Here is a 27,965-nt window from a genome sequence, read left to right as displayed (position 1 = left end):
AGAAGGGAATTTAATAGGACCAAAAAGCAACAGTCAAGGCTTAACCCAAGGCTCACCCCTGAGCCCAGTCCTTTTCAACATCTACACCAAATCAGTACATGATATTAACAAAAAATTCAGGATAGTACAATACGCCGACGATATGGTAATTGCACTGGAAGTAACGGATCGTCAAAAAATGATCAAAGAAATTTCATCAGTGGACTAACAGGCATAACTTTCAAACATTCAATGACAAATGCGCGGCAATAATTTTCAGAAACAATAGAAGAAACTGGGCAACAAGTGAAAATATTGAAATAAACGGCAAGGAAATTGACTTCAAGGACAATATTAAATATTTAGGGATATTTCGGATGCCCCCAATTTTGATTTATATAACAAGCTAATTGAACTAAAAATACCTACACCAATTACGTTATCCAACATTTTAAACAGAGAAAACTACAACATTATAAATATAATCATGAAATTTATCAAAATATACAAAATTGAGATATAAACAGAAATATTAATTATAATACACATATACATTTAAAACTAAATATGAAAATAAGTCAAAAGACCCTGGTCCTATTTTTCCTAACCGAGGCAACATCCCAAATGTGTGAAATGCTCGGCCGTTGCCCCTGAGCAAGAAAAGTTTTTACCTCTGTTGTGATTGTCTTTTTTTAACATGTCTAGCTCATAAGAAGAACAGAAGTCCTTAAAAAAGAAGCAGAAAAAGTATAAGCGTTGGTTTAAAATAAATCAAAGCGAAAACCAACGCTGGCCAAATACTGTTTAGGTGGAGGCCAAAATAGAGAAGAAGAAGAATAAGTACTTTTATTTATTCCTAAACCAGCTTACTGTACGGCTTATGGGGTTATTGGAAAAAAATATCGAAATAAAACTTATTTTTTCTGTGAAGCAAACTTAATATATTAGGACAAGTAAGTTTGGTTGATATTTAATTTCATAAATTGTGCAGTTTCACATTCAAATTTTGGATTATATAGATTATTATTGTTTACGAAAAAAAATTTATGTCCAACGAATTTTGTTGGAATGCTAGTAAAAGTACCTACAGTTTTCAAACGATAGAAGTTAAATATTTTCAAATCTTGTTTTGTTTTTAGTTACCAATAAGTGTAAGTTGAAAACAAGTGTGTAACTTTAGATATCAATATCAATGCAATATCAGTAAATTCAAAATTACTATCGTTCATATTTGTAATTATTTCGAACTAGTACTTTTTATTTTTTTAATGATAAGATGAAATTATATATTCAGATACACACTTATATAATTTTTTTTCTACCAACTGCATTATTCATTTGAGTAATAATTATTAAACAACGTTTAGGTATTTGTAAATATTTCTAATATAAAGCTTGGTTTATGCAGCCAAAATTAAAGATAACTATTAAACTAACAAATTAAATTACTAGTTAAGAGACACTGAATTTGTACTTGTAGTTCATGCAGATAATTAACAGTAAACTTGAATTAAAATAAACTAAGAGTTCGTAAACTTCTAACTTCTTAATTTTGTGAGGTTATGGGCACAGAATAGATCAGGTCAGTCTGTATTCGTGGTATTGTTTTGTTTACAATATCCTTGTTCTTTGTTTATGGAAATATTATTCGTGTTAACGCGCCGATTTCCGCTGTGGTGTTTTATTTTTAAAACTGATATAAAAAAATAGGAAAAAGCAATGTCTGAAAGTCGGCAATATCCTTTAGATAATGGAACACTCATAAATAGTGTTATGAGGTTTCCAAATTTATATGATAAAGTGTACCCATACATAGAATTTTTATTTGGATTACCTGTAATTTATAATTATTTATCGTTAATATACTGCTTAAAGCAAGTTAAATTATATTTATAATTCAAATTTCAAAAAAAAAATAGATAAAATAGAGCTCCTTTACCAAATGCTTTTTATAGAGTTGTTTATATCTTCAAAATATTGTGAATTGTAATGATTTTTCAGAGATGACTATACCGGAAAATAAGCTTAAACCCGATTGGCAACTAGGACTTCTAAAAAGTATGAGAAATCCCAAAGCTATAGTAGCTACAGACGCCTGGGTAACTGTGATAAAAGATGCTTATCCAAAAGCAGAAAAACATTATTTGATTCTTCCTAAAGCATATATTAGAGATTTAAAAGCACTAAATTCGACACATCTCCCAATACTGAGACATATGGAAAAAGTAGCTAAATATATAATAGATATAGAAGATAAATCGCGAACTTTTATGTTGGGATATCATGCGGAACCATCGATAAAGCAATTACATATGCACATCATCAGCAACGATTTAAATTCAAAGTTTTTGAAAACAAAACGTCATTGGAATTCTTTTACGACCGATTTCTTTCTCAAACCAGAAGGTGATATAATTTCAACAATGTATGAGATTTCTTCTTCAATAAGGTTTTATTTTAGATGTGGCTTATAGCATAGAAACGAAAGGTTATGTTTCAATTTTAACACCAGAACAATGTGAGCAATATTTAAAAGCACCATTAGTATGTCATAAATGCACGTACTACCCAAAAGATATGCCAGATTTAAAGAGACATATTTTAATACATAAATAAAACTATGAGTGAATTGATATATAATTTCATTTAGTATTATATTAAAGAGTGATTTCCAAAAGTATTTAGAATGTTTGTCTGTTGATATGTATCAAAAGAATCATAATTAACGGTCAAAACAAAGTTTCCACTTTTATATATTTACCGTTAATACAATTTTTTCTTAACTTAAAACTGAATAAAAAGTACATAATAAACAAGAATGGCTGAAACATGAAGCAAACAAACCCAGTAACCAATGCATTAAACTCTTCTTTGTAATTGGCAGATTTGTTTAAAATAATAACCAATGATGCCAACTTCACTCTTATTTCGTATTTTAGCTTAATTTAGGGGATTTTAAAATTAACAAGGGGAAAAATTGATCGGTTGTCATCACTATTAGTAACTGGCCAAAGAAACAGGTAAATTTAGCAGCCAACTTCACAGTATTGGTTATTTACATATCATATGGGTATCATTTTTTATAAGCATACCAAAATATTTTTGTTTATATTGAAAACCATGAAAATTACGTATTAACAGACATAATAGTATTTATATTTTTTGTATACTACTCTTAAAGTTCTGAACAATTCTCTTCAGATTATGTTATCTTTATAATTAAGGGTACATTTCTACTGCAATTCGCGTGGAAAAACATCAGACATGCTTGGCATACAAGAAACAATGTTAGCATTTCTAATGCTGACCCGGTCCACAGTATAGAATTGATATTAAAAACAGAGAGAACAACATAAGGGGAATAGTACTATTGGAAGAGAGAGAAAGAGTATCGGTCTACCACTCTTTTTCAAAACTTGTTAATGTCCGCGTTTGCCGCTCCTACTACTCAAAAATTCAACGTCGTGGCGATACAATAAGAATAGAGCTCCCATACCTTGCCCTCTCTATATTTAATATTAACTCTATGATCCATAGAGTTTGCAAGCTCCAAGATATTGCATTTCGTGCCGTGCATGACACATGCGCGCTAGGTCGAATTGTCATATATTTCGTATTTTGATTTCAAATAATCTCAAGTGTTTCTGTGGAATAAATTCATCGTTTATATTTGTATCGATCTTGATTCAAAAGATGAATCTTAAAGAACAAAAACCTGCTGCATGTGCTAGCACTGTTCGCAAAATTCATTAGAAATGTACCTAAAAGAAACCAAATATCCCCGAATAATGATTGTGAGAGACTTGATTCATTAATTTTTGGATTGTTAACTTACTTTCTATTAATATAAAGCTCAGTATTCTTTAAATCTTTCCTTTTATTATTTATAAAAGTTGTAGTTTTTAATAATTTATTTGAATTCCAATGTTGCCCTATGTTGTTTCATCTTGATTTTAATTGTAAGAACATTTATGCATATATTTTATAATCTGTTGTAAAATATAGTTTTTATACAAGTATTCGTGTTGCAATATGTAGTATAATATAAAATAAAATTAACAATTTTATTATTCCCACTCCTTAACAGTCTTCCATAAATCCATATTTTTCCTTATCAAATTATAGTTAAAAGTAATAATTAGATAAATTACGTTTCTGAAAAGAGTAATTGGTATGTATAAACGACTTTGTCATTAAGGTGCAATTTCATGTTGACGTTAGACGCTGGCTTAGCCTGTCAATTGTTCAGTCACGTGATACAATTTCAACTGGCGCGCAATCTCAAATTAATGCAGCGTCAAATAAAAGCATCAAGCTTCAAAACACAAAAAAGACTATATACCCCATCTGTTAATAGATATATTTAATAATTGCTTGATTAAATTTTTAACTTAAATGGGTGAATTATTTTGAGCGGTGAATATATATTATATTGATACAGTTATTGATAAAATACTATAAAATATTTACCTCGTAATTCATTGCACTTTTCAAAAAACTAGTAAACAGTAGGTAATGTAGGTCAAGGTTTTTTGTTATATTTGATTTAAAAGGAAAACATCGTTTAGTTTTGTCGCGGCATTAATTTAAGATGACGATCCAGTCAAAATTGTACCTTTATGTTTGCATCATAATATTATAGCTGTTTTACGTCGTTGCCATGTTTTAAATACTTATAAAATGAAAGTAAAAAACGTAAAACACAAAAGCAAAAAAGTTTGAATCAATTGACTGTTTTTGGCCTCGGTAAATCTGATCTGATTTTTATTCAGGATTATATCTATATCCATTGATTATTTTCACGTTTTCATTGTTTCTCATCAATATCCATCGATTTATCAACTGTTTCTATACTCTTCATAGATTCTCATTAGTTTCCACTCAATTTTGGTTGGTTTTTGTTGGCCTTTTTGAGTTTTCTGTTGTTTCCATAGCTTTTCATTGATTTGTCTTCGTTTTCTTATTAATTTCATTTGATATCGATTGATTTTTGTCCATTTTCCAATTAATTTTCATCAATATTAAATCACATTCTGTGTATTTAGATTTTCTTCATTGGTTCCGAGTTTAACAACGTACAAATTGTAACCTAATTTTCTTTGTCCCACTAGATAATTCATTCATTTTGTAATGGCTTAGTTGAGTTTTATTAATCAAATCTAATTAAAATGCTAAAAACTATGTACGCCAAATTCGAAACGCAGAGGAATTTAAACTCAAAAAATAGGGTCACAAAACAATTCCAAACTTCGATGACTAACTTTTTAAATAACGGAAGATATGGTTACGATATAACTAAGTTATACAAACTGATCAGAGTATTTTGATAAAATATTGTTAATCAGTGGTAAACTGTATACATATTTACTTCTTTCGTTGAAAACACGTTTTATCCATTTTGTACACAAATTCTGAATTATATCACGTTAACCGTTATCACATTATAAATTAACGATCATTTTCTTAGTGTAATTGGCAATAAATAAATATTTGTTGTCCATAATTACATATATCTAATTACAAATTAGTTGAACGAGACAGTTTTAGTCACGGTTAATGTAATATTAGCCACAATAAGTTGGAGCATCGATGACGTTTTCAATTGACAACGGAATTTGTTCTGTCAGTTTTTGTTAGTTGCTCATATGTGTAGCTTTGATCGCTCCGCACCTAGTAGATATAAAAATGTAGTTAAATGCAAAAAGTAGTTTTTTTAGTATAGTGCATAATTGTGGTGTTAAAAAGCGTTATTGTATATGGAATGATTGTTTGACGGTACGGACAGATTCATATATTTTAAACATGATCATAGTCAATTGAAGTGTGGCACAAAGTATTTGTTTATTTCATATTTATAAGTTATTTTTTATTGTGTACCATGGATGAAGATACCGCACAATCACCTGCGAAGGTATCAGATTCTCCCAAACCACTTTCTTTTACAATAGATTTTGGTGATAACAAGACTGTTGACACCCAAAGGCAAAAAGCTTTAGCAGAAAAATTTCAAAAAAGGCACAAAAGAGGACAATCTTTATCAAAGTTAGAAGAATCTCCAAAAACCGCTTCTCCAAGACAACAACACCCGTTATCGGGAAATTTACCGAGAAAATCTAGTTACCAATCTGAAGGTTATTTTTCATCTGATGAAAAACCAGATAGAGTTAAAAGTGCTAACGCTCGAATAGGAGGTGCTACTGCCAAACGGGGTGACCTAACACTTCTATTAAAAAATGTAACAACTGACAGAATGACTCAGTCTTTCCCAAATGCAGCTCTTCCATCTATAATAAGTCCTGAAGTAGAATTGAAAGATGTATCTAGTCCTGAAATGGATCTTATCAGTCCTTTTAGTCCTAAAGAACAATCTAAAAGTCAGGAAAGCTCAAGTTCTAGCAAGAAAACACAATTTTCCAGTCCAGAATGTGAAAAATTGTACATTGGAGATAACAGCAAACAAGACATGTTTGTTGATAGTTCTGAATTTGATTTTGATAAGTCTGACACTGCTAGTGATACAGGAACATATACTCTTGATGCTGATAACTACTCTGAAGAACAAAAAGCTAGAATGAGCATAGATAGTGAATTTAAAATTGAACAAGTTTCTGTTCAAAGGAAAACCGAAGAGTACGTGAAAAGTTTATCTACTGTAAGGGATAATGTGCTACAGAATGCCGAAATGATAAGTCAACGGAATTATAATCAAAATGAAATTGTGAAAAGTGTCCATTTTATGAATATGAATTCTAACAATTCACCAAAATCTCCTACAACAAAGAAGTTTGTTCCTACCACACCAACACAATCTTATGCAAAACTATCACCTATAATGTCACCTACTCAGAACATTTCTATCACAGATGTACAACATATAGAGGAGCCTCTTAATAATAGCGAATGTGATTTAAACAGTACTTTCACAAAAATAATGTTTCCAAGTCCTAATGCCAAGAGAGATGGCTTGAAGCAAATGCAAGATCAAGGCTCAGTAATATCAGTAACTTCAAGTGGTGCTTTCAAACCAAAAGTAGAAAAGAAACAAAATAAACTGTCCAGTTTAACAAAGTCAGAAGTGCAAGTGCAAGCTTATATTGATGATAAAAATTATGTGTTTACAGAACCTGTTTCTAAAAAAGAAACCAAAAAAGCAACTCCAAAACTGACTGCTACAATTGTTAATGTTCAAAGTATAGATGTTCAAAGTTCTGTTGATATAAGTGGGGTTTTGAGTGCAAATATTGTTGTTACACCTAAAAATGTTAATAACCTACCACCTTCTGTTGGAGGATATTCAACTAAAGTATCATCAACTAAAATACCATCTCCCACACATATGGTATCACGTCCTAGAAGTAGAAATAGTGTGAGTTCTCTGAATATAGAATTTTCCGATTGTTCCTTAGACACTGATTCCATATTAAAACCAACACAGAACTATATAAATTCTTTACAACAAAGATTATCACTTGATAGTGATCCTGATAGTGATTATGACGTTAAAGTTCACTTGAACAATACTGCACATTTGTTAAAACAAAAAGCTTCACATACTAGACACAATTCATTAGATGACAGAACCATGAACATTTCAAATAAATTAGAACATTTTCAAAACAAGAATCTCCTTGGTATTGATCAAACTTATTCAAATTTGTTGAATCAATATTCCCAAAATAAAGTGATCCATAAAATCCAAAATTCCCCAAACAATTCCCCCATTCGTAGATCAAGCAGTTTTTCAACAAAAAATCAAGTTTTTTTATCAAAAAATACAAACATCAACTTTAACCAAAAAGAATCCAACATTCGTAATTCCCCAAACGTATGTAGAAATACTACTATGCAAAGAAGTTCTTCAACTGCTTGTATAAAACCCAATTATATAATCAACAGAAGGGGTAGTAATGAACACAAAAAAATAGATAGAAGCCAATTTGGTGATACAGAATCGAGTAGCGAGGAAGATTTTGAAAAAAATAATCAGAAACGAAAAGACTTGTCAAGTATAACGAATACGAGATGCAATAGGGCCTTCAGTTTACGAAGGGCACGCGCCGACAACGAAAGCACACCGCTCAAATGTCCTAATACACCCGAAATGAGGAGGAAAACTTTTCAACCGGAGATAAAACATGAACGTGCAATATCTGTAGATAGAAAACCGATGAAAACTAATGATGTCCAAAGCAGATATTTACTTAGTGTTAGCAAAAAATCTCCAGCGCCTCTTACACATAAAGAGATAAAAATTGTGCCAAAAGTCCCAAGTGCAACTAACAAATTGACGCCGAATCGACCTCAAAGCTTCGCCAGGACAGACAGTGGTAGATTTAGTATGCGAACCAGTAAACCTCCAGTTTCGAACAGTGCAAAAACACTGAAGAAACCCACTAGTGGTAAGTTTTTATGCCAATTGTTTTTATTAATTTGATTTCAACATCATCACATGATGACTAAGCGGTATTTTTACAATGATTTGGATAAATCATCGATATAAATTTGAAAATATTCCAAATGATCATAAAAATATTGAGAATTCATTATAACTTGCAACTTCTTTAATTTATAATGTAGAATATCTGTTCCTTTCCTTTAATTGCAAATTGCTTCAAATCTTCTCCATCACCAACTTCAGATATCCAAGAATATAATCATTTTGAAAATAGTTATAAAAAAAATGTTTCAAATAAGTGCAAACTTTTGTCAAAAGAATTTTTTCTTTTTGTCCTCTCTGTCCTGTCTGTATTTATTATCCAATTACCCATTTCGTTCATCTTTTCCTGTCCTGTGCCAATATCATCATTTTCTTTATTTTTTGTCGCCTTTGCAACTATTGCGAAATAACGGAAATCAGCAAAGATAAAAACGATGTAAATTTAAAAAAAGTTGTGAAGTTAATCGTAGTCTTCAAATTCTTGTTATTGATCTTCTTCTTGCTCTTCTTCTTTTTCTTCTTGATCTTCTCTTTGTTCTTATTCATCTTGATTTTGAGTGGATGTAAATTGCGTCAATAGCGATGTATCGCATGTCATCTCGTTGTAATTAAACGAATCCTCCACTATTGGAAAAATGAATTACAACTGTAGAGATGTATATACGTGGTGTACTCATATTTATTATGACGATTACAACTTTGTGAATGGTTATATCTCGGTAACGGCGTCTCGTAGGAAAAAAAGTATTGGTGAATTTTTTGTAGATAATTTTATGATCTACAATTTTTGTCTGGGATATTTTTTCGCGAAAACTCATTTTTTTGTCCTTTGATCTTGAATAAAAAATTTTTCATACAGGTAAAATATGGGAATCTCAAATTTTATTTATAATTGTATTTTGAACGATTTTAACAATTTTCAGTTTGTTGTAAATTTATATAACGTTACTCTTATTTTTTGGTCTAATTCGACCTGACTATTGATTGATTACTTTTACAAATTTCTTGCAATATTTTTTCTTCATTTTTCTTATCTTTGCCGATATAAATAAGATAAAAAACAATGCGGGTGGCTTAATGTCTCCACAATAATAATTTTATATTTTTTGTTGTTCAACAAGTGTTAGTAATATGCATTGTATCATTGCACCCACATTAGCAATGACTAACACAACGACATCGTCATCGTCGTATTAATATTCATAACCCATCTGCATACTAAATTAAAGAATAACCAGTAAAACAACAAACAAGCCAAGTACCACAAGAAGACTTTGATGGTTGCCGACGGGGTTTGTTTTGTAACGATGGCTTCCTGTCCATCAGCTTTTAAAACTTTCATATTTACAAGGAAATAGCCCTGGTTTAATAGTAGATAATTATAAAAAGAAGCTAGTCAAGTATAACATAAGGTATATTTTATAGAGAAATAACAAGTGTCAATTTAATTTTTGGATTATTTGTATTAAATGTCTTGCACTTTTGACATAATACAACAAATTATTGTGTTATTTTGAATGTCAAATTTTTTATTTACAAAATCGATTCTTGAACAAATTAAATTGCCATTAAAAGTAGTTTATTATGCAATAAGCATTTAATGATAACTATTAAGACACGATATATAGAAGTTACGACAAGCACCTTGGTTAATGAACTTTGTTTCGATAGCCTTTAAATACGAGTTTCAAACACTATTTTTCCTACGATCAATCATAATAATCAAAAACAATCACTTTATTTTCAAAATTATTTATGTAAATCTGTTCTATGTCAAACGACCTTTACAGATTTGCAACACACCATAATCTCACAAAAATTTACAAACTTTTTTCCAGGAATGTTACATTTAAGTAACAGTTTTTCACGAATCACTCATAATTTTCGACTCAACTTGTAGATGTAGACTTGGTCGGTTAGTAAAAAAGTAGGTCTACCGTATAATTATTTTAAAAACATGTTACTAGGATATCAGTTAAAACCCGTATATACCTTACTAATATTGCTCAATAATGTATTCAAATACCCCTTTTTACAAATTAGACCGGAAATATATAACAAGCAGGTGATTTTTAACAAAGGAATCTCATTAATAATATGTAGAGAATTTAATGTTTACGTTACTGACCATTTTTTTAACTCTCCTAATATTTTTTTCACTTTTCTTTAGTTCTCAAAATTTTCTTTTTCCACTTATATTTTGAATAATGATGATAATGACTTGAAATAATTTACATTGATATTTGATCCATTAAATTTATATTTGGACGATGATGCAACGTGTATTTAAATTAGTATTAATTTCTTTTATTTTTTTGTGAAAAAACTTCTATACACTACCACGATACACATACACCGATCTGCTTATGCGCAGGGCCGCGCCATCTTTCTCACACAATGTGACGTCACGCTGGCATCAAAATGTGAAGTATAATTGATTCCATAAGTATTATTTGATGCAATGACATGTCTATATATGTATTATTTATATGGTTATTGAATTTAGCAGTTAAATTTGGTGTTCTTAAGGTCGCGTAAGAATTTAATTTCCTACCTCTTCCGTGAAATCAGTATTTAAAACATGATAAACAACAACAACATAAAATAAGTTTAATTATTAGGAAAAAATAGTAGCTGTGTGTTATTATTTTGTGATTTATGAAATTCATTTTATCCTCTCGACCACAGGGTCCCATCCACTGCTTCGCCAATTATTCAATTCCTGTTTTGGCATTTCTATTAGTGTTTTTGCATGTAGCGACGGCATTACGATCTCAAAACAGAAAGTAAAATATTTTAAAAGAAAATAATAACAGTTAGGTCAACTCTATAATAGCCGTTTAGCACAAAAAAATATCACAAACATATAAAAACCCAGTCTAACCTAATCTTAATGGCCAAGAAAACATTCTGACGTCATGCGCGAAGCGTGTCAAATTTGAGTCGACAATCGTATGTATATCGTGTACACTAACACAGTTCCTCATAAATCTCTTTTCAAATTCTTATTTTTCTCTAATAAAAAAATGTCTAGTCAACAGAGAGCTGTACCAACAAAAACTGGACCCCTTTAAAGACTGAGCTTTTTTTTAATATAAAAACACGTATACAGATACCGGGTACAATATTTTATTTGGAGGCCTCTTTTTCATTCCATCTTCTAATATTCTGTGATATTTATTTTAACCTTCATCAATATAAATGGATTGTTGAAAGTTGTTTTGAAATAAACCGTTAAGTGATGGCAACTATTTTTAATAGGTATATAAAAATGTAAATGTTCGCCAAATATATACAGGTAGATCTTGAAATTATATTTAGTACAGTTTTGATCTATAAAACATTTTATATTTTGTTACTACAGTCTAAAGTCTAAAAGAGTGTAAAATGAGATTAACGTAAGCAGGTTTTTTTAATATAAAAACGTACAATTTATATCTAAAGTTATATTAGAAAAGTGCGGTTATGTCTTCAGGTAGAACAAAATTGCCTCATGGTTCTCTGGAGCTGGTTCTCCCTTTTCAGTCCATTGTTTTGATGGAAACATCTTCACAACGCTGTTTTTGTTTCATTGTGAGCAAACGCGGCACTCAGTTTTTGTGCTTTAAAAGTACGTTTTTTAGTTTTTTTAAACTATAGTTATTATTATATCACAAGTATTTTTTTTTTCAACAAAATCTATTACTCGGTTTTATTAAGCAAAACAAATACAGGTGATTTGAATACTGTTAAATGAAAGAACTGTTAAAAAAATAGGTAACGGTAGATATATACAGTTTGATTTAATGGAATTACACACTTATACAGTGAGTCCCAAAAGTTTAAGCTTTAGAAGTATATGGAATTTCAACGTTTTTTAAATAGGAATCGAAATCGGCAAGTATCAAAACAAGGTATACATCGGGAACTGCCCAGAATCTTTTGTTACGATTTATGTGGTTAAAGGGTGATTGAAATGACGATTAAGTAACTACCCTTTTCCAAACAATAATCACTCCCGGAGCTATACATTCAAACTGTCATTGATATTTGTTTAAAGTAAGTATAATGATTAGTAATAAATGACAATATTACAATTTTAACTTTTATCATTTCTTATAGTGGGCATTCAAAAGGTTAACAAAGATTGAATTAATATTTTTAAAAATTATAGAGGTTATTAAGTTCGGAGTTGATTTTACGAATTTACTCTGATGAATAAAAGCAAATTATGCAAAAAAAATCAAATTTTGGTACATTACCATTTTTACTACTAAATTTTTTACCGAAGACCCATCGTTTCTGAGTTATAGGTTTATAAAGATTCAAAAAATGTATGAAAAAATTTTGACTTTACAATCAACTGTTTAACCGACGCAGTTTTAAACATTTTTTTTTATTAAAAACCAACATTTAAACAAATATATTTGCTTTTAGTTACATAGGAAATAACTAATCATCTTTAAAAATTTCATATTTGCCAGAAACCGTAAAAAATTTTCCATTCCCAATATTGATATATTTCATGGAAGTGTTTATTTTTGATGTACATCTCACAAATAATAATTATCAGTTCACTAACCTCAATACACATATATCACAATATCACGTAATTATTCAAAATCGAACTAAAGTTTTATAACTTTCACTCAAAATAATCATAATATTATTAATCAATACAATGTTTATTATTATTCTAATTGAGTTAAAAAACTAACTATTTTGTATTCTATTACCGACTATTGGTTTGCAATTGAAAATAAGGATGAAGTTTTTAAGTTCTGTTCAGAGAATTTGTTTGTATCTAATGAGATATAATAACATCGAAACCGGTCAGCGGTTACGTCTCTATCCTTGCAATATGTACACTATTATGGGAATCGTCTACCAATAAAACCTCCTAGAAGCTCTTTTGCTTTCCCTTGAATATTGTAAAGGTCTTGTCAGCGTTGAAACTGAAGAAATCTCCTAACGAAACATAGTCATGGATTACGATATATACATAGCCACTATGAACTAAATCTGGAGAATACAATGAATATTCCAATTTGAAAATGATGTTCGGATGAGTATATTTTAAATTGTGACAGCTGTAGTTTGAAAGTTGATGTCTCATATTTCAATTTGAGTATCATTTTGACTATCTATTGTTATAGATAAAAAACAGGGGGGCATTCGAAGTAATTCTTCCCTCTCCAGTCGAGAAGTAGAATTTCAAAATTGGAAGAGGAGAAAGAGTTACGATCCGATGAAAGCAGCCGCCGAAGGTAAAAAGAAAGAACAGGCCAAACGACAGAATTCGGGAATCGGTCAAAATCCGATGACGCAATCTTACACGGAGGCCAATCACAGTCAAGACAGTTCGCCGTCTCACTCCAGCTCTGTACACAGATCACAGGTAAGCGTGATAATTAAATTTAATTGGTCGTTGATTGAATGGTGGATTGATTGTATTTGTATAGGAAATTTTCTCATTATTAATATTCAGAGTGTTCTCTGTGGAAATTTGAATCCGGTTAAGAATGTAGAATGGATCTTGAAGTTTTGCTTTGAAAAATTTCTAAAGATTACTCCAAAATTACCAGATTTATCTTCTAATCATTTTATTTTATATTGAGTTATTTGAAACAAAAAAATTGTCGATGAGGCTTTGAAAGAACTACCAATTCAATAAAATTTATTTTTATTCTGATCAATTTCGATTATAATAAGTAGGATTTTGAAATAAATGGAAGGTAATCCAGTGAAACTGTAGATCCTTTACAACAAAACGTGTATTTCGATTATTTTTACTGCTATTTTGATGATAAAGTTAACTGACCTCACGAAACGATTTGTAAATAAAAATATGGCGTGTAGTATTTTTTTGTCCGTGTTCGTGGTTAACTTCGAATGAACTGATTTAATCGCTTCAATACAACGTGTGAACGGACTATAACAATTTTTTTTTCATTTTTCGTTCGATCCCAGACTTTTATTTGTTGTGTCATTTTGTAGACTTCATTTTGGAAATAATTATTGACAGTGCTTTATAAAGATAGATTTTACCTAGTTGAAAAAAATTATAACGTGATAGTTAGAGGAATATGGAATTGCTTTGATTTATAACAGATAGATATCTCTAACTACTTTATTTTTTTGTTAATCGATTTTTGGCAAACCGTCTGTAATTTAACGAACTAAATGTAAAAATAGATCAAAACAAACATTTATTGTGTGAATCATGAAAACGATATTCAACTTTATAAATTACTTTGACCCATATACAAAATTATATTAACATTTATCAATTTCTTTGGATATTAATCGAGACGAACTGCAACAATTGAATCTCCCTGTATGTTATCAAAATGGATTATCAATACCAGGTGTATTTAAAAACTAAGATACCTTCGATAATAAATATTAGTGATACCACTGGTTTTTTAGCTTCTTAGAAAATTTAAAGTAAAATATTTAATAAATTCAATCACAATCTATCAGAAGTTTCCGATAAAATGTAACTGTTCCAACTCTATGTTATGACATTATAAGGTTTGCTCCAACACCCGTATAACAACACGTTTTGAGTACGTTCACCATTAAAAATGTCAATCTTAGTGTCAGATTTGTCATATTCATATCATTGTTGCCATATCTCAAGTAGAAACCCTCTTAAAGTATAACCAACAGATAGGAAAATATTAAACGGAAAGAATTTTGTTTTGCTAGAAAATCAAAACGATTTTTTTAAAATTAATTGTTCACTTCGTTTATGTAAATTTACCTATACATTAATACAAAAATTATTTCATGTTTCTAAATTTTGATAAAGACAGTAACGGGTCGAAACGTCAATTTTTTATCTGTTTTTAAAAATAAAAAACAAACAGACAGAAACATAAGCATATCAAAAGGTGTAAGAAATAAGTAATTAAAGAAAATGAATTTATTTATAAAGCAAAATGCGTTTTTTTTAAATATTGGCAACTATGTCTATTATTCTCTATCGTATTAAACTTGGACAGGTTACAAAATTCGTACGTTATATCATGACCGATTTTGAGGTTATGTAATGAAAAACGTGATGGAACAACGGAGGAATATTGAATTTTGTTTATTTACATGATTTAAACGATGATGCAAGACGATGAAAAGTACCAAATCGTGCTGGTTAGGTTTCAAACCTGTTTTATCTAAATTACAATCAAAAAATTACATTTTTTATTGTGATAAATTCATCTAATTGGATTTATAATTACCTACGTACGAATTTCGAATATTTCGTCTTGTTCTAGTTCAAAAAATAAGTGTACCGAATAGATATAAACAGACCTGAAAATAATTTAACGGCGCAATTTTAACTCTTAATGATACCGTATAAGATTTGACGTGTTCAAGTACCTAAAAATTGTGTGTCGAGAAAAATACAGATAAACAAAGCGAAGTGAAGAAAAGAATTAAAAAAAAAAAAACAAAGATTTATGACAATTACAAACCTACCAATCGTACCAACTACTGAAAAACAAATTTAACTATTTTACGTCAGAGATTATTTGAAATAGTTTTTGTAATATTAATTTTTATAATTATGAAATAAAATAATGGTTTTTTCGAAATTCACGGTTTTATAAACTGTCAATTTTTTTTCAAAATATTTCGACGTATCTATAATTGATGCCAATTTCTCTTTTAAATGTACAATAATAATTTATACAGGTTGTCCCAAATTAGAGATATCATACCATAAACTGCTCAATTATTTTATGTAATAGAAAAAATCTTGTATCATATTTCATTTAAAAAACGAAAAAATGTTTCAATTTATACGATGTAGTTCCATATATTCGAATGAAATTAGAAAATAATGGTGAATTGGTACGTTTACTTAAAAAACATGCAAATAATTGAAACGTTTAAAAAAAAATAAACAACAATATTACAACAAATTTTTGTCTTGGTTTACCAGAACTTCCAATCAGTGCCTACCCACAAAATTGTGTACATATCAAACTCAACGCCTAGAGGATGGCCCCAAAAGTACCTGGTCTAACAAAGATGTTTTATAAGTTCGATTTCCTTTTTTATAATCAAGCTCCTCAAAATAGCCATTAACTGTCTCTTCATTGCTGGAAAATCTTTGAAATCTTTGACCACCGAACCATTTTTTCAAGTCTGATAACAGAAATCATTCCAAGGGGCGAAATCTGAAGAATAGGGTGCATGAAGTAACAATTCAAGCTATAATTCATTAATATTGGCAGTTGCAATAACGTATGTGTGACCTTGTGCATTCTTATTAGTCAAATGCGGCTGTTTTTGCTTGATTTCTTCGCTCAAATGCTGCAATAAGTTAGCATAATACTCGCTATTGATAGTTTTTCCTTTTTCAAGATATTTAATGAAAATTTTCCAACACGCATCCCAAAAAACCGATGCCAGGACCTTGCTTGCAGATGTAACTGCCCTTGCCTTCTTTAGAACCGGTTTTACCTTTTCAATCCATTGTTTTTACTGTTCGATTGTGTTTCAGATGTGAAGTGATGGACCCACGTTCCTTCTATGGCTTTCTTTCTGTGAAACATTGCCAAAAACTCGATGGAAACATTTTCACGGCTCTGTTTTTGTTCCATTGTGAACAAACGCCCAAATTTTCAATGTACCACACTTTTTGAAATGCCTACTATGTCTGCTAGCCCGCGTACTTTCAGTCTACGATCATCTAGTAACGCTTTGTGGATTTTCTTCAACACTTCTGGAGTTGTCATCTCATTTTGTCGACCACTGCGATGTTTGTCTTCGGCCTCGTCAAACTCTACTACCCAATATTTTACTGAAGAGTCACACCAAGAGTAGTAACTAGTTCAGCTTTCATACTAATTGGGCTTAAACCTTTCAAATAAAACTATCACATAACGATGACCAATTCTTTCCACGTTGAAAAGTTCACTGAAAACGTTCATTATTGATGGCCGCTAAACAATTACTAAATAACTAAATAACGTCTTCAGACTTGAAACCGTCGAAAATCCTCATCTCTAGGTCAGACCAGTTACTTCTGGGACCATCTTCGTATACCTGCAGACGTTGTGGGTGAATTTATGACTGACCAATTATCGATATGGATGTCATTGAACCAAATTTGTGTACATATTCTGTAAAAAATGAAATAATAATTTTTATTAATAATTATTTTAATTTGATAACTGATAACTTATCTTCTATTCAGTCATTTGAGAAACAACACATCTTCAAAAATGTTTTTATTTTGGTATAATTAGTTCACGAAAAATTCGAAAAATATATGAAGTTTTAAAATTTTGAATATAAGTACAAAATTCAAAAATGTGAGAATGTGGATTGTATTTAGACGAATTTAATTACTATTTTTAGTGCGTTTTAGCATGTCGTTTCGCTTATTATTTTTATTTAGGTGTCCTCTTTGATAAATAATATGGTAGATGGTGACTTCTGACAAATGAACCAACAGCTAATATCAAGTTTTACTGTATAATGTTATTTCGTAAGTTAGATTTAAAAAAAACTGCACTACTAACATATTTTATAGTCCAGTGAAATTGTTGGGTTCTTCGACACATGGCAAAGTATTCTAGAATTTTAATCCTGAAATTTCATATTTCCTCCGGTGCTTTGTTTTTGTTTACCAGTTTTGGTACTGTTTTTAAAATTAAAAACAATATACAATTATTATTATGCTAAATCTGAATGCCAAAGTAGATAAAGGATCTAGGAGATTTGGAACTTTGCGTAAGAAACGAGAGGAAAGTTTTGTAAGATTTTGTTAAAAAAAATGAAATGATTGTCTTATTTATTTACACATGGAAATCACCAGCTTACTCAGAATCGTCAGATTGATTACATTTGTATCAACTCTAGATTCAGAAACGCAATACTGTCACAACATAGCTAAAATGAAAGTACGATTAAAACAAGTCAAAACAAACCAAGCCAAGGTCACGAAACTTGACAAAGAAAAACTTGAGAACGAAAAAGTAAGGCAGGATACTGCCAAATATTCGGAAGAACCCATTGTACTTGTGATCTTCTGCATTCTATTGTCGTTATTAACCCCTTTCAAATTTTCATTTGCAATCATCTCACTTTTATTTTTTTTTATGCAAAATAATTTGCGACATTCTCGATTTAGTACCATTTCTATTGCGTACAAGTTGCAATTCTAAGAATAAATGAGTTTCTGATCTCGCCAAGGATTTTTCAGTTATTTTAGTTTTTATTTTCTTCAGAAGTTTTTCAAATGTTTGTTCATCCATTCTCAAAGTTTTCTCGTCTAGTTCTATTGCTAAACTAATGTCTTAACTCATTCTATCTATCCAGATATTGGTCCACCATCGCCTTGGTGCTGTTTTCTGCCCATCAGACTCCAAAAGCTAGGTATTTTATTTTACGTAGCTTTGTTATTATCGTTTTTTAAACCGACTACAAAATATTAAATAAAATTTGAGGTTAGGAAATTCTTCATTTTTTATGGGATTTTTATTAGTGGCAACCATGCAATGGCAAGAAACTTTTGCATGCAATTTCTTGCACATACAATGTCAAACTGCCTTCACGAAAATTACGAAATTCCTTAGAAAATCATACATAAATCATAGGATGAAACCAAATTTCACTGGACTATTGCTACTAACACAGTCTGCTTACTACACTCACACCTCTCGAAACAAAAATATCACTTTCATTTTCTATGAATAACGCTATAGGAATTTACATTATCATTGTTCTTTGGTTGAAATGGCATTTATTTTTTAAACTGATGAAACTTGAACAATCCTATTGACGTGACAAGCATCAAATTACTTTCAAAATGTTTTCGTCTGCTATCGTATTTTAATTTTATATACAAAAAGATTGGAAATAAATTAAATTACATTAACTGGAATCAAATAATTTTGAAAAGAATTAGTTTAACTAACCAAATGTAAGTTGATTCTTTTCCTATCATCGATCAATGAGTCTCTAATCCTAACAGTGACTATTAACCTACCGGGTGGGCAAATAAAAACAGCATAAAAACAAAGAATAGTGGCCCCGAGAAACGTAGAAACTATTTTCAGAATTTTAGGTCCACCATAATTTGGATTGTTTTTTTTTTCAGCAATACAAAATTAATTAGCAACGTGGATGCTAGAGGGCGTCGTTTCATATATTGTACATATTGTGATGTACTGCCGTCACGCAAATTCGTGTGGGAAATTTACTATTTTTGTCGGATGAGATTTCCAGATTTGGTCTTTATTATTTTGTGTTGTACTTCTTTTTGTATTTTCACTTGTACCTATTGGCTGAATTACGAATCACCTCATTATGAAAAAAGGGTCATCCATAAATTACGTCAATTTCATGATTTTTCGCCCGTCCCCCCGTCACATATTTCGTAAATTACATTTAGAAATTATTGAGTTAAAACAGCAGTTCCGAAATCAGTTCTATTTCCATTTAAATTATTTTTTAATAAAATTAACATCAATTCGCGCAATTAACAAAACAAAAGCGATTAATTAGTTAAAGAAATTAACAAAACAAAAAATATTAATAGAATTATATTAATTAATAATCTCGATTCCTTGAACTTTGAATCCAATCCTTTAAATTATTTGGCATAGCAGCCACTTCGCTTTCGTTTGCGTTGTTAATGTCAGGAACATTAATTGTATCAACATCTTATATAGCATCATCGTCAACATCCACACAAAGAAGTTTTCTGGCACGTCTAGCAGCAATTTTACGAGGAAAGTCAATAGGGAAAAATTCTTGTTGCCTCTTATGTAATTGCTTGTGTTTATTGGTGGATTTCTATTATAACGTTTCTCGTACTTATTTATACGATTTCTATTTGTGGGGTGAATTAATAAACACTGTCTCTTACGTTCTTAATTTATTTACACACTTAACTTACATTAATTTACTTATAAATATTACTCAATAATTTCTGCGATTACTTTCACTAATTCGTTCTTACTACACTACATGACTTTATTTGTGTATCACATTAAATTCTACAAAATTCTAGAACAAAAAGAATCACAAGAAATAAATAGATTTTTTCCTAGAAATTATTTAAAAGAAATAATGTAGTGAATCGCTTTCTGTAATAAAAAGTTCGTCAAAGGCGCGTCCGCCATTTATTAAAAACAAATCAAAGGCGCCACGCGAATTCGCCGAATTTTAAAATTCCATTGTAGCTAGACAGAGTCGGCCCAAGGACCCAGTTCGTAACAGTTTGATGCAAAATATAGTTTACGGCATTTATCAAAGGGCGCTTAGTCGGTTTGGTATCTTATATTTACACATATATAATTGTTTTGAGGTTTTCGTAAAGCGATAGTTTAAATTTCGTGTTTCAACATTTAGATTATAATAGATGTGACGTCACGAAAGTTAGGACCAATTTTCTTATCACACAATGTCACACTTGATCGACCCCCTCCCACTTCCTTAACGTGTGACATAACTAAACAACCGAGACATTGTTGGATGAAGAATCTGTATGTAAATAGAAATTAATATGGTGGAACACATTTTCTAAATATATGACATGTTTTGTCATGTCTTCATTTCTTTAGGTAAAGCCCCGTTCCCACGTGGCGTGGCACGCGCGCGTAGCTCACACATTCGTGGAAGACGACCCGTCTGAACGATGTGAAGTAAGTTTGCCTCAGTAGCCGCCAGGAGCGTGAAGAATCCATGATCGTTCAGGCTCCATTTCAAACGTGTTTGATTTTCAGGCGTGAATACGACAGTTGCTAGCCAGGTTCCGACGAATCGACGCGGGTGATTGTTTAGTAGGTTTTCAAGATATCTGAGCCATCAGGTACTCGAGTAGTGAAGTTACAAGATAATGAAACAGTTAAATTTATAGAATTGTATGCCAGTGAACGATTTTTCTACGATTCTAACTGCCAAGATTACAAAGGTAGAGATTTAAGATTGGCCGCAGCGAAAAGAATTAGAGAAGTGATAGCTAAATTTGCAGTTTTATTTTAGGGCTCAGAGCTTGTCTCATGTTGGTGTCTGATTTTATGTGTTCCAGGAGATAATCAAACTGTTCTTCAGACATTTGTAATAGGTTTTTAAAATCTTGGTGATTATTTCTTAGCTCAATATTTCACTCGCACTAAATGTTGAATACAAAACTGCACATTTTTCAACTACGAGCTCGTTCATCGCGGTCGGCGACACTCAGCTGGTTCGCTGAAAGAGTGGCGCGAATTTGCTCCGTGGAAACCCGCCTTAGGCTGAGGCAGCACTACGATTTTTTTCAGAAAGCGGTTAGTCGCTACAACCGCGAAACCGCTTGAGACGCACACACCACTATAAAAAATCGCGAAACGACTCGCAGTTTGAAGATGGATTTCAAGGTAGCAGAATGTGTTGTTGCTCTGATAATAAGAAATAGAAAAAGAAGACATCAACGCAAATTTCGAAAATATTGGATCCATCCACTTATTGGGCGTGGATTTGAGAAAGGTTTCTTTCATAAGAAGTATCAAAGCTTAAGAGACCATCCTGATAAATATTTTAATATATAGGATGTCAGTAGCCAGCTTCGATAAGATTTTACAAATTATGTACATCTGACCAAAAAACTGACCAAAAAAACCGCTCACGTTTACGCCAGTGCGTGCGCGTCAACCAAGTTCTATAGATTACAAATTTTGCCGCGGTTTTTACCCGCGAGCCATTTTGTAGCAAATCACGGTTTTAAAATCAGTCGCGGGAAAAAACCGCAGGTGCGGCCGCTTGTATTAGTTTTCTAGGGGCACAAATTCACGCGATTAAAAACCACAGCGGTTTAACCGTAGTGCGGTCTAGGATTTAAGTTTAGGTAAGGTTCTAGCCGTTGTTCAATGTTCAAGTTGCAACGCGAATGTTCGATGCCAATTTTGTAAGCATCGTGTCTAGTGACGCACGCATTTCATTAAAAGATGACTAAACAATTGATAATATCACGATTATAAATAAAACTTTCGATATAATAATATATATACGTCGCATTTATTACTTGTATATGTGTAGAAAACGTGAATCGATTATTTAATACATATACAACCGAAATCATGAACGTCATAAAATTATTAAACTATAAATTTATTGTGTAACAAAAAAGGTAAACAATGGAAAAGTCTAATCGGTGTTTGGAGGTCAACCTTTGTAAAGAAAGTCATGTAGCATGAATATTTCTTAACCCGAAACAACTTAGAAACGTAAAACGAACGCTCGATATAAAATCATCACACTACAATTCAAATATTTAGCCCGCGAATAAAATAAACGTAGTTGATTCGCTGAAACGTTGATTGTTTTAGTTCCACCTGTTCGATTACTTTTGTTTCGCACTGTATAATCTTTATTTGAAATCGTAATTGGGTATTTCAATTTATTATCGTCACGCTACTGGTTAGTTTCGTGTAAGTTAACGCTTCGTTACATGAAAAAATATTGTTGCGACGATTTTAAAGGAAGTACGGTCAACTTCTTAGAATGTTGAAACAACGACGTCCGTTTAAAACTCCCTAGTTACGTACTTTTCTTTGGAATTATAAAAAAACGTTTATTACAAAAAAACTGTTTTTTTTTATCGTTTCGATACAAAATTCTACACGTAATCGATTTAGAATGATTTTTTTTTAATGTTTTTGAACTTTTAATAGATCTAAACAGTTTTCGGAAGAGTTTAACATATTTTTTCAAAATTGCTTTGAGTTAAAAAAAAATTTCTTTATCGCGCATTATTTATAGACTGTAACCATCCTTTGATTCTAATTTTAATCTGTGCTATTATCCGGAATTTTATAACGTATAGAGACGGAATTCTTCGTCTTCTGTACCGTTACATTCTGATTTTTTTTAACACGGACAAGTTAACTGCTACACTTCAAAGAATATTTCGAATTTCAATACAAACAGTTTGTCTCTGTATATTTGTATAATACAAAATATATTTGAAATATTAAATATACTATTCAATTAGTTTTAACATTTTTTTTTGTTTATATTTTTAAAATACGATAGAATTTGCTATTTATGAATAGAAAGAAACAACGAGACGTAACTTCGACATAAAAAACTTTAAACTAAAAAAAAATCCTTTTCTATTTCTTATTTTCTTTTATCACACACGTGAAACATCTTGTCGCCAAAAATTAATTTTAATAGTTTTGTTATTTATTACTCTTCAAGTTTCCAAATATTTACACCACGCGATTTATTTTTCAATTACAAATTCTATAGTCTATTTTTATGAGTGAGAGATTAATAAAATGATGAAGCAATCGTAATACATAGGCGTATCACTTGTTTTAGTAGAAGTTATATGAATATATTGGATGTACACTTATACTTTCACATAATTGACCAGATTAGAACTTTCAGGCAGCTTGAAGTTGAAAAGTGTAAATTTTTCTAAAATGCTTCATTTCTCCCAAAGTTATGTTAAAAATATTATGACATACTGGGCTCATCAGAATAAGAATCAGAAGATGTGTAATGTATCTTCGGGCTAAACAATTATGATTGACTATATTCTTTATATTAAAACAATAAAACTACTTTAAAATTGTTTTTAGTTGAACTTGGTTTCAATAAAATATATGTAGGGTGATTAGGTCACATCTATATAAAATAAAGTACGTAATTTGATACGTTTATTGAACTTCAGTATCTAAGGAACACTTGAAGTCAGTTAACTATGATGTGGGTCCCCATTAGGATCGTGTATACCATAAATCTCAATAAATACAATAATCCCTAAGTTAGGAAGCTGACGGTTTGTATCACCCATCCAGATTATTAACAGATCCTAGGGATTCCCATTAGGAGGTGAGTCAATTTACAAGAAGTTGTATCTCTGTTTGGATTACATTCGTTGTTACAAGTTTTTTGAATAATTTTAAATAGGACGTTCAACGTCACTTATTTCAAAAGAATTATATGTTTTTGAAACTTTTTCCCTTATCTGTGCCCATACTAGTTCAATCGGGATCAGTCTGGGCGTCTTTCCTGTTGGTGGATTTAAACCAGTGGATAAATTAGTTCAAAAAACCTATCTTCAATTTGTAACACTTTCATCTTGCCAAAATTCTTGGAATTAAAATAAAATAAAATTTCTAACCTTTATTGGTAAATAGGTAATTGTAGATCTTATGATACGGCTATGTAATCTTATATTGGCCTCTAAATTTTTTTTGTGTACAGTTTTGGCTAAAAAGACCAATAATAGAACGAAAACTTGTATTAGTTCAAGTACATTCATTAAAATTATATGAAATAAATTTTGAGTTGGAAATCTAGTTTTATTACTCTCTCTCCTACATAAAACTAGACTATAAAATGAAACTTTCACAAATTCCATAACTGTTTTTAATCAATTATGAGTATTGGGATAACGTGTAAATATTTTTAAGGTTATGTGTACAAGCAGCTTTATACTAATTAAGTAAGTCTAGTAATAAATCAAATGAGCGCTTGAAATTTATGGTCAATTTTACAAATCACCCTGTAAATTCATAAAGAAGAGGGATTTTTAGTAAATGCGTGCATCGAGCGCTCATTTGCAGGTATAAAAACTGTATCACTGTCTGATTCGAGACAGGTAGTGTGCGCTTGATGCACGTGCGCTAATCGCACCCCACCCTTTTTAATAGTCTCATAATATCCTTCCTGAGGGAACTCTACTTATGGTAAAACTATGAAAAGTCCCTCATGATTCATGATTAAGTCTGTATATTTGAATTTATCCAACTTTGGGTTTCTGGTATTTTTTTAGAGCTTTCACGGTACAGCTGCTCTTGAACAATTGATTAGTTCGGAAGAAGAAGAAGATTTAACTTTGTCTGCCGACGAGGGATTTAGTCCACCAACGCCGAGTCCTTGCGAATTAAGTCCGGCAAGGGCTAGTTTGAGGCATACTTTGTGGGAACGAATTCAACATTAAAACCAATTTCACCATGACTAGATTAGTGATGTGTTAGTTAAAAATGATGTGCATAGGTAATCTTAAGGTGTGATAAATCGTTTTGAAAATTTTTAACCGTTTAATATTATATATATTTTGTATCACAAAAATCCATATTATATTTCATTATAACCACAACTTCCTGTGATACGAAAAAAGTATTTTTTTCTTGAAATAGACTTTTAATTAATTAAGAGAGTTTTAAATATTTGTCACCGTCCTTTTGTTTCCTTAATTTTTATAGTGATCTCAAAAATACTCTTTTTCGTCTTTAGGAGTTTTTGGCGAAACGGTTAAAACAAGCATTGTTTACTGTGATATTTACTTGTAGTTTCCTAACCTATAAAAACTAACAAGAAAAATAATGTTCATCCGTATGTATCTGTGTTAAAAAAAACTGGTTAATAGAAAGTTTTTTCCAGCAACTGAGTAATTACCTATGCACATGCTTTGTTTATATTTAGTTTTAGTGTTTATATTATGCATATCATCACGTTATTCATGTAATCAAATAATTTATTAAATTAATTGTCCTGTCAAAATTTATGTTTTCCTTTAATTTGAAAAATTTTTAAAAAAATGCCATTTTCTTAAGAGCCAACCCTTTTTACCACTTCAAAACTTTTCATTTCACATAATTTCTTACTTAATCTTTATCTCTATTTAATTCTAGAGGTGTAAGACTTTCTCTTTTCTTTGAGCCTTTATTCCAAAACTCTTTCAGTTTCTTCCCTCAGTTATCAGTCTCTTTATTGATTTCGTTCATCCTGGTTTCTCGTTCTTACCATTCTGGCTTCTAGTCTTCTTCTTTTAATTCTTTCTTTACTCATCTATTTTCATTTCTTCATCAATTTCATTTTAGTTGTTTGTTTCTTTGTCCTGTGTCCCTGTTTCAGAGCCTACTCTTTTATAATTTTCATCCTTATTCCATTTTTCCCTGGAAAATATGTTCTTATCTCGTTAAATGGTTTTTGTTTTTTCTTTCTCTAGTTTTTCATTTCCTTATATCATTGAGCTGAGGTATTTGAGGTGTTTTATTTATTTATTTCCTATTTAGACTTAATTTCTGTGATAATGATCATAGTCTTGGTTTTATTTATGTGTTCATACTGTATTTTTTGAGTGTTATATTTGGAATATCTTTGTCTTCTGCAAATATAACCATGTCATCAGCGTAACATATTTTTGTTAATGTCACTTCATCATTATTTCTAGTGTTCTACTTTATAGCTTTCCAAATTTCTTTTGTACCTTCATTGAAGACTATTATGTCAAGCAATTGACTCAATATGCAAATTTTTCTTTTACCACATTATTGGTTTCAAATATTCTTAATTTTTCATGTTATTCTGACATAATTTTTGTTGTTGCTAGTAATGCTTTTAATTAAGTTTTGATTTATTCCTTTCTGTTGTAATATCTTCTCTATTTATTGTATTGAAGGCTTTTTCAAGATCGTTGAAACCCAAATGTAACTTCCTGCTTTCTTCGTGTCTTTTATACTTCTGTTTCTTCTATAGTTGTTTCTAATGTTTTTTTATAATTCTGGCAAATATGTTACTATGTAGTTATTCTTGACTGCCCCCCTTTTTAAATATTGGTGATATAACTCCAATTTGCCAATCTCTGAATACTCTTCTGGTTTTTAATTATATTAGATACCTCACACCCCTTTCCCGTGTTTACTATATCATTAATGTTATTAAATGATTATTTTTGTTCTTTTGGATGATAATTTTTGTTTCAACTTGAGATGAAAGATTTTATCTACGACTATCATCTAATAGTAATTATAATAATATATAAACTATTTCAATCTTACATTTAGTTGGAAAGATGAGAAATTATTTTTCCAAGATTTAATATGTTAACTACCAAGGCAATTTTCATGACTAAAATATAAAAATGCTTACTGAAAGGAAACGTGGCTGTCAACGTGTTAAGTGTCACTATTCAATTTTCTATTTTGGTGTATTTATTTTTTCATTAAAATAACTTCAACTGAAGCACAATTCTGCATCTATACGCACTATATTTTAAAATTGTGTCATTTCTATTGTTTTTTTTTTTTCAAAATGTAATTTATTTGTAACTTTGTGTAACCAATGTGATCATTTATATATCATTTTTTTTGTATCTTGTACTTGTTCTATATTTTGTGTTTTAGAACAAATATGCCCACTGGGAATGAGAAAATGTGTGTGTTTTTTTTAAATTTTTGCAAATAAATATATATAATAAAAATTTGTTAATGTTTAAAACTATGTAAAAAAATGTGATTTTATAATCTTGAGATTAATAAGTGTGCAGATGATGTTTTTAAATGTCCATTTAGGTTTTTGCTATATATTCTCTTAAAGCTTGTTACGACTAAAATTGAAAATGCAACTGTCATATTATAAACGAAAAACTATAGTATGTTCATATTTTTAAACTGTTTTCGTTAGCGACCTGAAATTATTTTATGTACTGCTCATGTTTATTATTATTGCTTTAAAAAAATGAAATTTATGTTCATTATACACATTGTTTCATTTTATCTATAAACATAACTAATATAAATTAATGATCTGGAATAAAAAATAAATTTCGAAG

The 27,965-nt window shown here is 30.4% G+C and overlaps 2 protein-coding genes across 3 annotated transcripts; both read left to right on the top strand.

Annotated features, from left to right (window-relative positions):
* Nucleotides 1–726: 726 nt before the first annotated feature.
* Nucleotides 727–3,998, top strand: LOC130903773 (aprataxin). The gene is made up of 3 exons (XM_057816041.1): nucleotides 727–932; nucleotides 1,981–2,385; nucleotides 2,441–3,998. Exons 2-3 carry the CDS (start codon nucleotides 1,983–1,985, stop codon nucleotides 2,593–2,595), a joined length of 558 nt encoding a protein of 185 aa, XP_057672024.1. The 5' UTR covers nucleotides 727–932; nucleotides 1,981–1,982; the 3' UTR covers nucleotides 2,596–3,998.
* A 1,598-nt stretch (nucleotides 3,999–5,596) lies between these two features.
* LOC130903769 (uncharacterized) lies at nucleotides 5,597–27,892 on the top strand. Of its 2 annotated transcripts, XM_057816034.1 has the most exons (4): nucleotides 5,603–8,378; nucleotides 13,552–13,793; nucleotides 17,808–17,897; nucleotides 25,182–25,377. In XM_057816034.1, the coding sequence occupies exons 1-3, from the start codon at nucleotides 5,858–5,860 to the stop codon at nucleotides 17,847–17,849; spliced, it is 2,805 nt and encodes a 934-aa protein (XP_057672017.1). In that variant the 5' UTR covers nucleotides 5,603–5,857; the 3' UTR covers nucleotides 17,850–17,897; nucleotides 25,182–25,377. The 2 variants fall into 2 exon arrangements, with proteins under 2 accessions (XP_057672016.1, XP_057672017.1); XM_057816033.1 differs by lacking the exon at nucleotides 17,808–17,897 and having other exon boundaries at nucleotides 5,597–8,378; nucleotides 25,182–27,892.
* The last annotated feature ends 73 nt before the right edge of the window (nucleotides 27,893–27,965 follow it).

This window comes from Diorhabda carinulata, chromosome 2 (genome assembly GCF_026250575.1).
Source record: "Diorhabda carinulata isolate Delta chromosome 2, icDioCari1.1, whole genome shotgun sequence".
Taxonomy (NCBI): domain Eukaryota; kingdom Metazoa; phylum Arthropoda; class Insecta; order Coleoptera; family Chrysomelidae; genus Diorhabda; species Diorhabda carinulata.
Note: the sequence above shows the minus strand (reverse complement) of the source record. Positions and strands in the feature narration are given on the sequence as shown.

Excerpts from the sequence above, each read along its gene's own strand:
- LOC130903773 (XM_057816041.1), top strand. The coding sequence starts at position 1,983 with ATGACTATACCGGAAAATAAGCTTAAACCCGATTGGCAACTAGGACTT. Across the intron at positions 2,386-2,440 it reads TTTCTTTCTCAAACCAGAAG|ATGTGGCTTATAGCATAGAA; the intron begins GTGATATAATTT and ends GTTTTATTTTAG.
- LOC130903769 (XM_057816033.1), top strand. The coding sequence starts at position 5,858 with ATGGATGAAGATACCGCACAATCACCTGCGAAGGTATCAGATTCTCCC. Across the intron at positions 8,379-13,551 it reads ACTGAAGAAACCCACTAGTG|ATAAAAAACAGGGGGGCATT; the intron begins GTAAGTTTTTAT and ends CTATTGTTATAG. Across the intron at positions 13,794-25,181 it reads GCTCTGTACACAGATCACAG|AGCTTTCACGGTACAGCTGC; the intron begins GTAAGCGTGATA and ends GTATTTTTTTAG.